This window comes from Oncorhynchus keta, unplaced genomic scaffold (genome assembly GCF_023373465.1).
Source record: "Oncorhynchus keta strain PuntledgeMale-10-30-2019 unplaced genomic scaffold, Oket_V2 Un_contig_28665_pilon_pilon, whole genome shotgun sequence".
In the NCBI taxonomy this organism is placed as follows: Eukaryota; Metazoa; Chordata; class Actinopteri; order Salmoniformes; family Salmonidae; genus Oncorhynchus; species Oncorhynchus keta.
In genome coordinates, this window is record NW_026286156.1 from 1,663 (window position 1) to 16,125 (window position 14,463).

General features: G+C 53.0%; 2 protein-coding genes across 2 annotated transcripts; one reads left to right on the top strand and one right to left on the bottom strand.

Annotated features, from left to right (window-relative positions):
- The first annotated feature begins 3,198 nt into the window (after positions 1–3,198).
- On the top strand, positions 3,199–11,542 carry LOC127923171 (retinoid-inducible serine carboxypeptidase-like). The gene is made up of 6 exons (XM_052507111.1): positions 3,199–3,278; positions 9,219–9,256; positions 9,913–10,041; positions 10,479–10,563; positions 10,797–10,910; positions 11,397–11,542. The coding sequence occupies exons 2-6, from the start codon at positions 9,227–9,229 to the stop codon at positions 11,540–11,542; spliced, it is 504 nt and encodes a 167-aa protein (XP_052363071.1). The 5' UTR covers positions 3,199–3,278; positions 9,219–9,226.
- Positions 11,543–11,665: 123 nt separating this feature from the next.
- On the bottom strand, positions 11,666–14,424 carry LOC127923170 (uncharacterized). The gene is made up of 2 exons (XM_052507110.1): positions 13,837–14,424; positions 11,666–13,801 (listed from the first exon to the last, which is right to left on the bottom strand). Exons 1-2 carry the CDS (start codon positions 14,422–14,424, stop codon positions 11,666–11,668), a joined length of 2,724 nt encoding a protein of 907 aa, XP_052363070.1.
- Positions 14,425–14,463: the final 39 nt, after the last annotated feature.

A 14,463-nucleotide genomic window follows, 5' to 3' on the forward strand; every position in this document is an offset into this window, starting at 1 on the left:
TCATCGGCTCTGTTCTCCATCGACCCCAACTGAGGGGGACTTCACTTCATCGGCTCTGTTCTCCATCGACCCCAACTGAGGGGGACTTCATCGGCTCTGTTCTCCATCGACCCCAACTGAGGGGACTTCACTTCATCGGCTCTGTTCTCCATCGACCCCAACTGAGGGGGACTTCACTTCATCGGCTCTGTTCTCCATCGACCCCAACTGAGGGGACTTCACTTCATCGGCTCTGTTCTCCATCGACCCCAACTGAGGGGGACTTCATGGCTCTGTTCTCCATCGACCCCAACTGAGGGGGACTTCACTTCATCGGCTCTGTTCTCCATCGGCCCCAACTGAGGGGGACTTCACTTCATCGGCTCTGTTCTCCATCGACCCCAACTGAGGGGACTTTATCGGCTCTGTTCTCCATCAACCCCAACTGAGGGGGACTTCACTTCATCGGCTCTGTTCTCCATCGAGCCCCAACTGAGGGGACTTCACTTCATCGGCTCTGTTCTCCATCGACCCCAACTGAGGGGGGACTTCACTTCATCGGCTCTGTTCTCCATCGACCCCAACTGAGGGGGACTTCACTTCATCGGCTCTGTTCTCCATCGACCCCAACTGAGGGGACTTCACTTCATCGGCTCTGTTCTCCATCGACCCCAACTGAGGGGACTTCACTTCATCGGCTCTGTTCTCCATCGACCCCAACTGAGGGGGACTTCACTTCATCGGCTCTGTTCTCCATCGACCCCAACTGAGGGGACTTCACTTCATCGGCTCTGTTCTCCATCGGCCCCAACTGAGGGGGACTTCATCGGCTCTGTTCTCCATCGACCCCAACTGAGGGGGACTTCACTTCGGCTCTGTTCTCCATCGACCCCAACTGAGGGGACTTCACTTCATCGGCTCTGTTCTCCATCGACCCCAACTGAGGGGGACTTCACTTCATCGGCTCTGTTCTCCATCGACCCCAACTGAGGGGACTTCACTTCACCGGCTCTGTTCTCCATCGACCCCAACTGAGGGGGACTTCACTTCACCGGCTCTGTTCTCCATCGACCCCAACTGAGGGGGACTTCATCGGCTCTGTTCTCCATCGACCCCAACTGAGGGGGACTTCACTTCATCGGCTCTGTTCTCCATCGACCCCAACTGAGGGGGACTTCACTTCATCGGCTCTGTTCTCCATCGACCCCAACTGAGGGGACTTCACTTCACCGGCTCTGTTCTCCATCGACCCCAACTGAGGGGGACTTCACTTCACCGGCTCTGTTCTCCATCGACCCCAACTGAGGGGGACTTCACTTCATCGGCTCTGTTCTCCATCGACCCCAACTGAGGGGGACTTCACTTCATCGGCTCTGTTCTCCATCGACCCCAACTGAGGGGGACTTCATCGGCTCTGTTCTCCATCAACCCCAACTGAGGGGGACTTCATCGGCTCTGTTCTCCATCAACCCCAACTGAGGGGACTTCATCGGCTCTGTTCTCCATCAACCCCAACTGAGGGGGACTTCACTTCATCGGCTCTGTTCTCCATCGACCCCAACTGAGGGGGACTTCACTTCATCGGCTCTGTTCTCCATCGACCCCAACTGAGGGGGACTTCACTTCATCGGCTCTGTTCTCCATCGACCCCAACTGAGGGGACTTCACTTCACCGGCTCTGTTCTCCATCGACCCCAACTGAGGGGGACTTCACTTCACCGGCTCTGTTCTCCATCGACCCCAACTGAGGGGGACTTCATCGGCTCTGTTCTCCATCGACCCCAACTGAGGGGACTTCACTTCATCGGCTCTGTTCTCCATCGACCCCAACTGAGGGGACTTCACTTCATCGGCTCTGTTCTCCATCGACCCCAACTGAGGGGACTTCACTTCATCGGCTCTGTTCTCCATCGACCCCAACTGAGGGGACTTCACTTCATCGGCTCTGTTCTCCATCGACCCCAACTGAGGGGGACTTCACTTCATCGGCTCTGTTCTCCATCGACCCCAACTGAGGGGACTTCACTTCATCGGCTCTGTTCTCCATCGACCCCAACTGAGGGGACTTCATCGGCTCTGTTCTCCATCAACCCCAACTGAGGGGGACTTCATCGGCTCTGTTCTCCATCAACCCCAACTGAGGGGACTTCATCGGCTCTGTTCTCCATCAACCCCAACTGAGGGGGACTTCACTTCATCGGCTCTGTTCTCCATCAACCCCAACTGAGGGGACTTCATCGGCTCTGTTCTCCATCGACCCCAACTGAGGGGGACTTTATCGGCTCTGTTCTCCATCGACCCCAACTGAGGGGGACTTCACTTCATCGGCTCTGTTCTCCATCGACCCCAACTGAGGGGGACTTCATCGGCTCTGTTCTCCATCGACCCCAACTGAGGGGGACTTTATCGGCTCTGTTCTCCATCAACCCCAACTGAGGGGGACTTCATCGGCTCTGTTCTCCATCGACCCCAACTGAGGGGGACTTCACTTCATCGGCTCTCGGCACCACAAAAGTAAAACCTTTCTATTGTCAAAGTAAACGTGTAACAACGATGGTCAAATAAGACCGGAATATACTCGGCTGTTAGTGATGAAGCAATAATAATTGTTTGTGGTGGTAATAATATTAACAGCAATTACAATACATAATGAGAATTTTTTTTTTTGGTACCAGTTGTACAATGACTGTTAGTAATGGCATGTTGAAGACTAGTAATTGTTTGTTTGTCACTCTCACTCTCTCTCTCTAATTGTCTGCTATTCTAACATCTCTCTCTAATTGTCTGCTATTCTAACATCTCTCTCTCTAATTGTCTGCTATTCTAACATCTCTCTCTCTAATTGTCTGCTATTCTAACATCTCTCTCTCTAATTGTCTGCTATTCTAACATCTCTCTCTCTAATTGTCTGCTATTCTAACATCTCTCTCTCTAATTGTCTGCTATTCTAACATCTCTCTCTCTAATTGTCTGCTATTCTAACATCTCTCTCTAATTGTCTGCTATTCTAACATCTCTCTCTCTAATTGTCTGCTATTCTAACATCTCTCTCTAATTGTCTGCTATTCTAACATCTCTCTCTAATTGTCTGCTATTCTAACATCTCTCTCTCTAATTGTCTGCTATTCTAACATCTCTCTCTCTGTCTCTCTCTCTGTCTCTCTCTCTGTCTCTCTCTCTGTCTCTCTCTCTGTCTCTCTCTCTGTCTCTCTCTCTGTCTCTCTAGGCCGTAGAAAAAGGAACCCTGAAGTGTAACTTTGTGGGAGTGGCTCTGGGAGACTCTTGGATCTCTCCACTGGGTCAGTATTTACCTCAGAGCACGGAACATCAGCACGCCCACTTAGAACATCCGCACGCCCACTTAGGGCCGGGACGCCCACTTAGGGCGTCGGGACGCCACTTAGGGCGTCGGGACGCCCACTTAGGGCGTCGGGACGCCCACTTAGGGGCGTCGGGACGCCCACTTAGAGCGTTGGGACGTGACTTTTCCCTTGTGAATATCAGAACATGTCTGATAGAACCTTCAGCAGACAGCTGTTTTAAAAAGTCAGACCAGTCTTTACAACACTATATTGGCCAGAAAGGTCTACTCTAACCCTGAAACGCCTGAGATGTACCACTAGGGTCCAGTTCAGGCTCACTAACCACACGTGAACACACTGCGTACCAAATGCCACACTATTCCCTATATAGTGTACTACTTACATCAAGGGCCCTGGTCAACCGTAGTGGCCTAACAGGAAATAAGGTGTAATTTGGTTCTCCGCTGTTGTTCCGTGTGGGGTCATGTGACTGACTGAACAAATGGTTAATCTACTGCTGCAGTTTACTCCTCTTGTAAAAACCCTTGTCTGGACGGCTCAGTACAGCTTCATGCATGAGGGGGTTGTTGTACTGTTCCGGTCAAAGTCACCAGGGGTGTGTTCATAAGTGCACACCCGTAGCAAACTGTTTTTGCAACGTGAACACTCATTTCTTATTGGAGAAGTTCAGGTAGGTCCCCTTTCGGTTTCAGCCCTGGTTGCTTCTGCGTTGTTCCACCCCCTGGCTAGCTAACCAGTGTGTTTCCTACTGACGGTATAACCCTGGCTAGCTAACCAGTGTGTTCCCTACTGACGGTATAACCCTGGCTAGCTAACCAGTGTGTTCCCTACTGACGGTATAACCCTGGCTAGCTAACCAGTGTGTTCCCTACTGACGGTATAACCCTGGCTAGCTAACCAGTGTGTTCCCTACTGACGGTATAACCCTGGCTAGCTAACCAGTGTGTTCCCTACTGACGGTATAACCCTGGCTAGCTAACCAGTGTGTTCCCTACTGGCGGTATAACCCTGGCTAGTGTTCACTGTGTTCCCTACTGACGGTATAACCCTGGCTAGCTAACCAGTGTGTTCCCTACTGGCGGTATAACCCTGGCTAGCTAACCAGTGTGTTCCCTACTGACGGTATAACCCTGGCTAGCTAACCAGTGTGTTCCCTACTGACGGTATAACCCTGGCTAGCTAACCAGTGTGTTCCCTACTGACGGTATAACCCTGGCTAGCTAACCAGTGTGTTCCCTACTGACGGTATAACCCTGGCTAGCTAACCAGTGTGTTCCCTACTGACGGTATAACCTGGCTAGCTAACCAGTGTGTTCCCTACTGACGGTATAACCCTGGCTAGCTAACCAGTGTGTTCCCTACTGACGGTATAACCCTGGCTAGCTAACCAGTGTGTTCCCTACTGACGGTATAACCTGGCTAGCTAACCAGTGTGTTCCCTACTGGCGGTATAACCCTGGCTAGTGTTCACTGTGTTCCCTACTGACGGTATAACCCTGGCTAGCTAACCAGTGTGTACCCTACTGACTGTATAACCCCTGGCTAGCTAACCAGTGTGTTCCCTACTGACGGTATAACCCTGGCTAGCTAACCATTGTGTTCCCTACTGACTACTGACGGTATAACCCTGGCTAGCTAACCAGTGTGTTCCCTACTGACGGTATAACCCTGGCTAGCTAACCAGTGTGTTCCCTACTGACGGTATAACCCTGGCTAGCTAACCAGTGTGTTCCCTACTGACGGTATAACCCTGGCTAGCTAACCAGTGTGTTCCTCCCTACTGATGGTATAACCCTGGCTAGCTAACCAGTGTGTTCCCTCCCTACTGACGGTATAACCCTGGCTAGCTAACCAGTGTGTTCCCTACTGGCGGTATAACCCTGGCTAGTGTTCACTGTGTTCCCTACTGACGGTATAACCCTGGCTAGCTAACCAGTGTACCCTACTGACTGTATAACCCTGGCTAGCTAACCAGTGTGTTCCCTACTGACGGTATAACCCTGGCTAGCTAACCAGTGTGTTCCCTACTGACGGTATAACCCTGGCTAGCTAACCAGTGTGTTCCCTACTGACGGTATAACCCTGGCTAGCTAACCAGTGTGTTCCCTACTGACGGTATAACCCTGGCTAGTGTTCACTGTGTTCCCTACTGACGGTATAACCCTGGCTAGCTAACCAGTGTGTTCCCTACTGACTGTATAACCCTGGCTAGCTAACCAGTGTGTACCCTACTGACGGTATAACCCTGGCTAGCTAACCAGTGTGTTCCCTACTGACGGTATAACCCTGGCTAGCTAACCAGTGTGTTCCCTACTGACGGTATAACCCTGGCTAGCTAACCAGTGTGTTCCCTACTGACGGTATAACCCTGGCTAGCTAACCAGTGTGTTCCCTACTGACGGTATAACCCTGGCTAGCTAACCAGTGTGTTCCCTACTGACGGTATAACCCTGGCTAGCTAACCAGTGTGTTCCCTACTGACGGTATAACCTGGCTAGCTAACCAGTGTGTTCCCTACTGACGGTATAACCCTGGCTAGCTAACCAGTGTGTTCCCTACTGACGGTATAACCCTGGCTAGCTAACCAGTGTGTTCCCTACTGGCGGTATAACCCTGGCTAGTGTTCACTGTGTTCCCTACTGACGGTATAACCCTGGCTAGCTAACCAGTGTGTTCCCTACTGGCGGTATAACCTGGCTAGCTAACCAGTGTGTTCCCTACTGACGGTATAACCCTGGCTAGCTAACCAGTGTGTTCCCTACTGACGGTATAACCCTGGCTAGCTAACCAGTGTGTTCCCTACTGACGGTATAACCCTGGCTAGCTAACCAGTGTGTTCCCTACTGACGGTATAACCTGGCTAGCTAACCAGTGTGTTCCCTACTGACGGTATAACCCTGGCTAGCTAACCAGTGTGTTCCCTACTGACGGTATAACCCTGGCTAGCTAACCAGTGTGTTCCCTACTGGCGGTATAACCCTGGCTAGTGTTCACTGTGTTCCCTACTGGCGGTATAACCCTGGCTAGCTAACCAGTGTGTTCCCTACTGACGGTATAACCCTGGCTAGCTAACCAGTGTGTTCCCTACTGACGGTATAACCCTGGCTAGCTAACCAGTGTGTTCCCTACTGACGGTATAACCCTGGCTAGCTAACCAGTGTGTTCCCTACTGGCGGTATAACCCTGGCTAGTGTTCACTGTGTTCCCTACTGACGGTATAACCCTGGCTAGCTAACCAGTGTGTACCCTACTGACTGTATAACCCTGGCTAGCTAACCAGTGTGTTCCCTACTGACGGTATAACCCTGGCTAGCTAACCAGTGTGTTCCCTCCCTACTGACGGTATAACCCTGGCTAGCTAACCAGTGTGTTCCCTCCCTACTGACGGTATAACCCTGGCTAGCTAACCAGTGTGTTCCCTACTGGCGGTATAACCCTGGCTAGTGTTCACTGTGTTCCTACTGACGGTATAACCCTGGCTAGCTAACCAGTGTGTACCCTACTGACTGTATAACCCTGGCTAGCTAACCAGTGTGTTCCCTACTGACGGTATAACCCTGGCTAGCTAACCAGTGTGTTCCCTACTGACGGTATAACCCTGGCTAGCTAACCAGTGTGTTCCCTACTGACGGTATAACCCTGGCTAGCTAACCAGTGTGTTCCCTACTGACGGTATAACCCTGGCTAGCTAACCAGTGTGTTCCCTACTGACGGTATAACCTGGCTAGCTAACCAGTGTGTTCCCTACTGGCGGTATAACCCTGGCTAGTGTTCACTGTGTTCCCTACTGGCGGTATAACCCTGGCTAGCTAACCAGTGTGTTCCCTACTGACGGTATAACCCTGGCTAGCTAACCAGTGTGTTCCCTACTGACGGTATAACCCTGGCTAGCTAACCAGTGTGTTCCCTACTGACGGTATAACCTGGCTAGCTAACCAGTGTGTTCCCTACTGGCGGTATAACCCTGGCTAGTGTTCACTGTGTTCCCTACTGACGGTATAACCCTGGCTAGCTAACCAGTGTGTACCCTACTGACTGTATAACCCTGGCTAGCTAACCAGTGTGTTCCCTACTGACGGTATAACCCTGGCTAGCTAACCATTGTGTTCCCTACTGACTACTGACGGTATAACCCTGGCTAGCTAACCAGTGTGTTCCCTACTGACGGTATAACCCTGGCTAGCTAACCAGTGTGTTCCCTACTGACGGTATAACCCTGGCTAGCTAACCAGTGTGTTCCCTACTGACGGTATAACCCTGGCTAGCTAACCAGTGTGTTCCCTCCCTACTGACGGTATAACCCTGGCTAGCTAACCAGTGTGTTCCCTCCCTACTGACGGTATAACCCTGGCTAGCTAACCAGTGTGTTCCCCTACTGGCGGTATATCCCTGGCTAGTGTTCACTGTGTTCCCTACTGACGGTATAACCCTGGCTAGCTAACCAGTGTGTACCCTACTGACTGTATAACCCTGGCTAGCTAACCAGTGTGTTCCCTACTGACGGTATAACCCTGGCTAGCTAACCAGTGTGTTCCCTACTGACGGTATAACCCTGGCTAGCTAACCAGTGTGTTCCCTACTGACGGTATAACCCTGGCTAGCTAACCAGTGTGTTCCCTACTGACGGTATAACCCTGGCTAGTGTTCACTGTGTTCCCTACTGACGGTATAACCCTGGCTAGCTAACCAGTGTGTTCCCTACTGACTGTATAACCCTGGCTAGCTAACCAGTGTGTACCCTACTGACGGTATAACCCTGGCTAGCTAACCAGTGTGTTCCCTACTGACGGTATAACCCTGGCTAGCTAACCAGTGTGTTCCCTACTGACGGTATAACCCTGGCTAGCTAACCAGTGTGTTCCCTACTGACGGTATAACCCTGGCTAGCTAACCAGTGTGTTCCCTACTGACGGTATAACCCTGGCTAGCTAACCAGTGTGTTCCCTACTGACGGTATAACCCTGGCTAGCTAACCAGTGTGTTCCCTACTGACGGTATAACCCTGGCTAGCTAACCAGTGTGTTCCCTACTGACGGTATAACCCTGGCTAGCTAACCAGTGTGTTCCCTACTGACGGTATAACCCTGGCTAGCTAACCAGTGTGTTCCCTACTGACGGTATAACCCTGGCTAGCTAACCAGTGTGTTCCCTACTGACGGTATAACCCTGGCTAGCTAACCAGTGTGTTCCCTACTGACGGTATAACCCTGGCTAGCTAACCAGTGTGTTCCCTACTGACGGTATAACCCTGGCTAGCTAACCAGTGTGTACCCTACTGACGGTATAACCCTGGCTAGCTAACCAGTGTGTTCCCTACTGACGGTATAACCCTGGCTAGCTAACCAGTGTGTTCCCTACTGACGGTATAACCCTGGCTAGCTAACCAGTGTGTTCCCTACTGACGGTATAACCCTGGCTAGCTAACCAGTGTGTTCCCTACTGACGGTATAACCCTGGCTAGCTAACCAGTGTGTTCCCTACTGACTGTATAACCCTGGCTAGCTAACCAGTGTTTCCTACTGACGGTATAACCCTGGCTAGCTAACCAGTGTGTTCCCTACTGACGGTATAACCCTGGCTAGCTAACCAGTGTGTTCCCTACTGACGGTATAACCCTGGCTAGCTAACCAGTGTGTTCCCTACTGACGGTATAACCCTGGCTAGCTAACCAGTGTGTTCCCTACTGACGGTATAACCCTGGCTAGCTAACCAGTGTGTTCTCTACTGACGGTATAACCCTGGCTAGCTAACCAGTGTGTTCCCTACTGACGGTATAACCCTGGCTAGTGTTCAGTATGGCACCACTGTATTGGATGAGTCCAGGTTGTCCCCTTCCGTTTCCCATTTTGTTATTGTCCCCATTTGGTGCCTAATGAACTGCACAGCAAAGAACTTTCTTCTCCTCTTCATCTGCAGACTCTGTTATGACCTGGGGTCCTTATCTGTACAGCACGGTGAGTCTCACACAGACACACACACACACACACACACACACACACACACACACACACACACACACACACACAGCCACACACAGTCACACACACACAGACACACACAGTCCCACACACACACACAGTCCCACACACAGACACACACACACACAGTCACAGTCACACTCACACAGTCACAGTCACACAGTCACAGTCACACACACACAGTCACACAGACACACACACAGTCCCACACACACAGTCCCACACACACAGTCCCACACACACAGTCACACACAGTGTCACACACAGTCTCACACAGTGTCACACACACACACAGTCTCACACACAGTCACACACAGTCTCACACACACACACACACACACACATACACAGCCTAGTAAAATGCGTTTTCCATGTTTGGTTTTTTTACAGGCACATTCAGGTTTTGATGTGTTTTACATTCTATGTAGTTCTTTCTGCAGACTGGGTTGTTTAAAGTCTGGAGAATACAAGATGCAGCTTGTTTTGCTACCTAGGTATTGTAGTTTCTCTCTTCTTCGACTGTCTCCCCATTGTTCTCCAGTCCCTGCTAGATGACTACGGCCTGCGGGAGGTGAACAGTGGTGCATGTTGGGTAATGTAGTTCTCTGACCAGTCTCCCCATTGTCCTCCAGTCCCTGCTAGATGACTACGGCCTGCGGGAGGTGAGCAGTGCAGCAGAGGCGGTGAAGCAGGCGGTGGATCAGGGGCAGTACCAGAAGGCCACAGAGCTCTGGTCTGTCACTGAGAGTGTTGTGGAACAGGTCAGTACCAGAAGGCCACAGAGCTCTGGTCTGTCACTGAGAGTGTCGTGGAACAGGTCAGTACCAGAAGGCCACAGAGCTCTGGTCTGTCACTGAGAGTGTCGTGGATCAGGGGCAGTACCAGAAGGCCACAGAGCTCTGGTCTGTCACTGAGAGTGTTGTGGAACAGGTCAGTACCAGAAGGCCACAGAGCTCTGGTCTGTCACTGAGAGTGTTGTGGAACAGGTCAGTACCAGAAGGCCACAGAGCTCTGGTCTGTCACTGAGAGTGTTGTGGAACAGGTCAGTACCAGAAGGCCACAGAGCTCTGGTCTGTCACTGAGAGTGTTGTGGAACAGGTCAGTTTTGTGTGTGTGAATCACTGAGAGTGTCGTGGAACGGGTCAGTGGTGTGTGTTGGTGTGAATTCCATGGTCATTCAGCTCCCGTCTGATTTCAGAACACAAACGGAGTCAACTTCTACAACATACTCACCCAGGAACCTGATGAGGAGATGTCCTCCGTGGCTGGAGAAGGATTCCTCTGTAAGATGCCTTTTCAGTTCCGTCTTAAACGAGAGAATAACAAACAAACAAAAAAATGTTTATTTGAACATCCTGGTACATATTGTATGACATAATATTTTATATATTTTAAAACACAAGTAAAAAAAAGTTTTGATACAAATTATACTATCTGTGAAAAGATGGTCCTTACTAGATTACACAGTCACTTCCTGTTTTTTAAGTTGGTTTACTTTCCGTGGTCCCTCCCACAGCCCTGCTGATGCGGCATCACATTAGCCCCCTCCACCGCCAATCACTGAGCCAGTTGATGAACGGGCCAATCAGGAAGAAGCTGGGAATCATCCCTCAGAACGTCACCTGGGGAGGTAAGACACTGCTACTGGGTCAAAAGATGGATTCATTTTAAAAATTGCTTTGTTTTAAAGCTGCAATTATTTAACTTTTTTGGCAACCTGACCAAATATTCTAGGTGTGCTATTTCTATGCTTCACATTCTTAAGTTACATTTTGTGCGTCTTGTACACCAGCTTCAAACAGCTCAAATACAGTATTTTTGGTTATGGAAAGCTGTTGCACCGCGCTTTAGATGGTACAATGATTCTCTACACAATGACTGTTTTGTCACAAACTGAAATTAGGTGAACTATTTAAAAATATATATATATATATATATATATCACATTAGCCCTCCACCGCCAATCACAATATAAAAATTGTAACCAGAAATGGTTGCATATTTTACCTTTCTTTAGAAATAAATGTGCCCTCCTCTCTGACCTCTCTCTCCTGCTCCACTTCTCAATCTCTCACCCTCCTCTCTCACCACCACCCCCTCCCCCTTCCCCCTCCAGGTCAGGCTGAGGCAGTGTTCAGCAGCATGTCAGGTGACTTCATGAAGCCAGTGGTGGACGTGGTGGATCAGCTGTTGGATGCCGGGGTCAACGTCACTGTCTACAACGGACAGCTGGACCTCATAGTGGACACCATGGGTCAGTGATTCCCCTAGCGAGAGTTGTTTACAGGCGGAGGGCACAGAATCATCATGCAACACTTACATTTTGTAGTGAAATCTGTTGAAGCATAAACAGTGGAGGCCGGGGAGGTTACTTTCTGAATGGAATCAGGGCATGCGGATCTGGGTGATGGGGGGCATGCGGATCTGGGTGATTGGGGGCATGCGGATCTGGGTGATTGGGTGGGGGGGCATGCGGATCTGGGTGATTGGGGGGGGCATGCGGATCTGGGTGATTGGGGGCATGCGGATCTGGGTGATTGGGGGCATGCGGATCTGGGTGATTGGGGGGCATGCGGATCTGGGTGATTGGGGGGGGGCATGCGGATCTGGGTGATTGGGGGCATGCGGATCTGGGTGATTGGGGGGGGGCATGCGGATCTGGGTGATTGGGGGGCATGCGGATCTGGGTGATTGGGGGCATGCGGATCTGGGTGATTGGGGGGGCATGCGGATCTGGGTGATTGGGGGGGGCATGCGGATCTGGGTGATTGGGGGGGCATGCGGATCTGGGTGATTGGGGGGGGCATGCGGATCTGGGTGATTGGGGGCATGCGGATCTGGGTGATTGGGGGGGGCATGCGGATCTGGGTGATTGGGGGCATGCGGATCTGGGTGATTGGGGGGCATGCGGATCTGGGTGATTGGGGGCATGCGGATCTGGGTGATTGGGGGCATGCGGATCTGGGTGATTGGGGGGCATGCGGATCTGGGTGATTGGGGGGGCATGCGGATCTGGGTGATTGGGGGGGGCATGGATCTGGGTGATTGGGGGGGGGCATGCGGATCTGGGTGATTGGGGGCATGCGGATTGGGGGGGGCATGCGGATCTGGGTGATTGGGGGCATGCGGATTTGGGCATGCGGATCTGGGTGGGGGGCATGCGGATCTGGGTGATTGGGGGGCATGCGGATCTGGGTGATTGGGGGCATGCGGATCTGGGTGATTGGGGGCATGCGGATCTGGTGATTGGGGGGGCATGCGGATCTGGGTGATTGGGGGGGCATGCGGATCTGGGTGATTGGGGGGCATGCGGATCTGGGTGATTGGGGGCTTGCGGATCTGGGTGATTGGGGGAGCGGGCATGCGGATCTGGGTGATTGGGGGGGGCATACGGATCTGGGTGATTGGGGGGGCATGCGGATCTGGGTGATTGGGGGCATGCGGATCTGGGTGATTGGGGGGCATGGATCTGGGTGATTGGGGGCATGGATCTGGGTGATTGGGGGCTTTATGGATCTGGGTGATTGGGGGGGGCATACGGATCTGGGTGATTGGGGGAGCGGGGCTTGCGGATCTGGTGATTGGGGGGGCATGCGGATCTGGGTGATTGGGGGGGCATGGATCTGGGTGATTGGGGGGCATGGATCTGGGTGATTGGGGGCATGCGGATCTGGGGGGCATGCGGATCTGGGGGCATGCGGATCTGGGTGATGGGGGGCATGATCTGGGTGATGGGGGCATGCGGATCTGGGTGATTGGGGGCATGCGGATCTGGGTGATTGGGGGCAATGGATCTGGGTGATTGGGGGGCATGCGGATCTGGGTGATTGGGGGCATGCGGATCTGGGTGATTGGGGGAGCGGGGCATCGGATCTGGGTGATTGGGGGGCATGCGGATTTGGGGGGCATGCGGATCTGGGTGATTGGGGGGGGCATGCGGATCTGGGTGATTGGGGGCATGCGGATCTGGGTGATTGGGGGCATGGATTTGGGGGCATGCGGATCTGGGTGATTTGGGGGGCATGCGGATCTGGGTGATTGGGGGCATGCGGATCTGGGTGATTTGGGGGCATGGGATCTGGGTGATTGGGGGCATGCGGATCTGGGTGATTGGGGGCATGCGGATCTGGGTGATTGTGGGGGCATGCGGATCTGGGGGGGCATGCGGATCTGGGTGATTGGGGGCATGCGGATCTGGGGGGCATGCGGATCTGGGTGATTGGGGGGGGGCATGCGGATCTGGGTGATTGGGGGGCATGCGGATTTGGGGGCATGCCGGATCTGGGTGATTGGGGGCATGCGGATCTGGGTGATTGGGGGCATGCGGATCTGGGTGATTGGGGGCATGCGCGGATTTGGGGGGGGCATGCGGATCTGGGTGATTTGGGGGGGCATGCGGATCTGGGTGATTGGGGGCATGCGGATCTGGGTGATTTGGGGGCATGATCTGGGTGATTGGGGGCATGTGATCTGGGTGATTGGGGGGGGCATGATCTGGGTGATTGTGGGGGGCATGCGGATCTGGGTGATTGGGGGGCATGCGGATCTGGGGGGGCATGCGGATCTGGGTGATTGGGGGGCATGCGGATCTGGGTGATTGGGGGCATGCGGATCTGGGTGATTGGGGGAGCATGCGGATCTGGGTGATTGGGGGGCATGCGGATCTGGGTGATTGGGGGCGGCATGCGGATCTGGGTGATTGGGGGGGGCATGCGGATCTGGGTGATTGGGGGGGGCATGCGGATCTGGGTGATTGGGGGCATGCGGATCTGGGTGATTGGGGGCATGCGGATCTGGGTGATTGGGGGGCATGTGGATCTGGGTGATTGGGGGGCATGCGGATCTGGGTGATTGGGGGGGCATGCGGATCTGGGGGGCGGATCTGGGTGATTGGGGGGACATGCGGATCTGGGTGATTGGGGGCATGCGGATCTGGGTGATTGGGGGGGGCATGGGGATCTGGGTGATTGGGCGGCATGCGGATCTGGGTGATTGGGGGCATGGATCTGGGTGATTGGGGGCATGCGGATCTGGGTGATTGGGGGCGGCATGCGGATCTGGGGGGGACATGGATCTGGGTGATTGGGGGGCATGCGGATCTGGGTGATTGGGGGGCATGCGGATCTGGGTGATTGGGGGAGCATGCGGGGTGGGGGGGCATGCGGATCTTGACTATTGGTCCC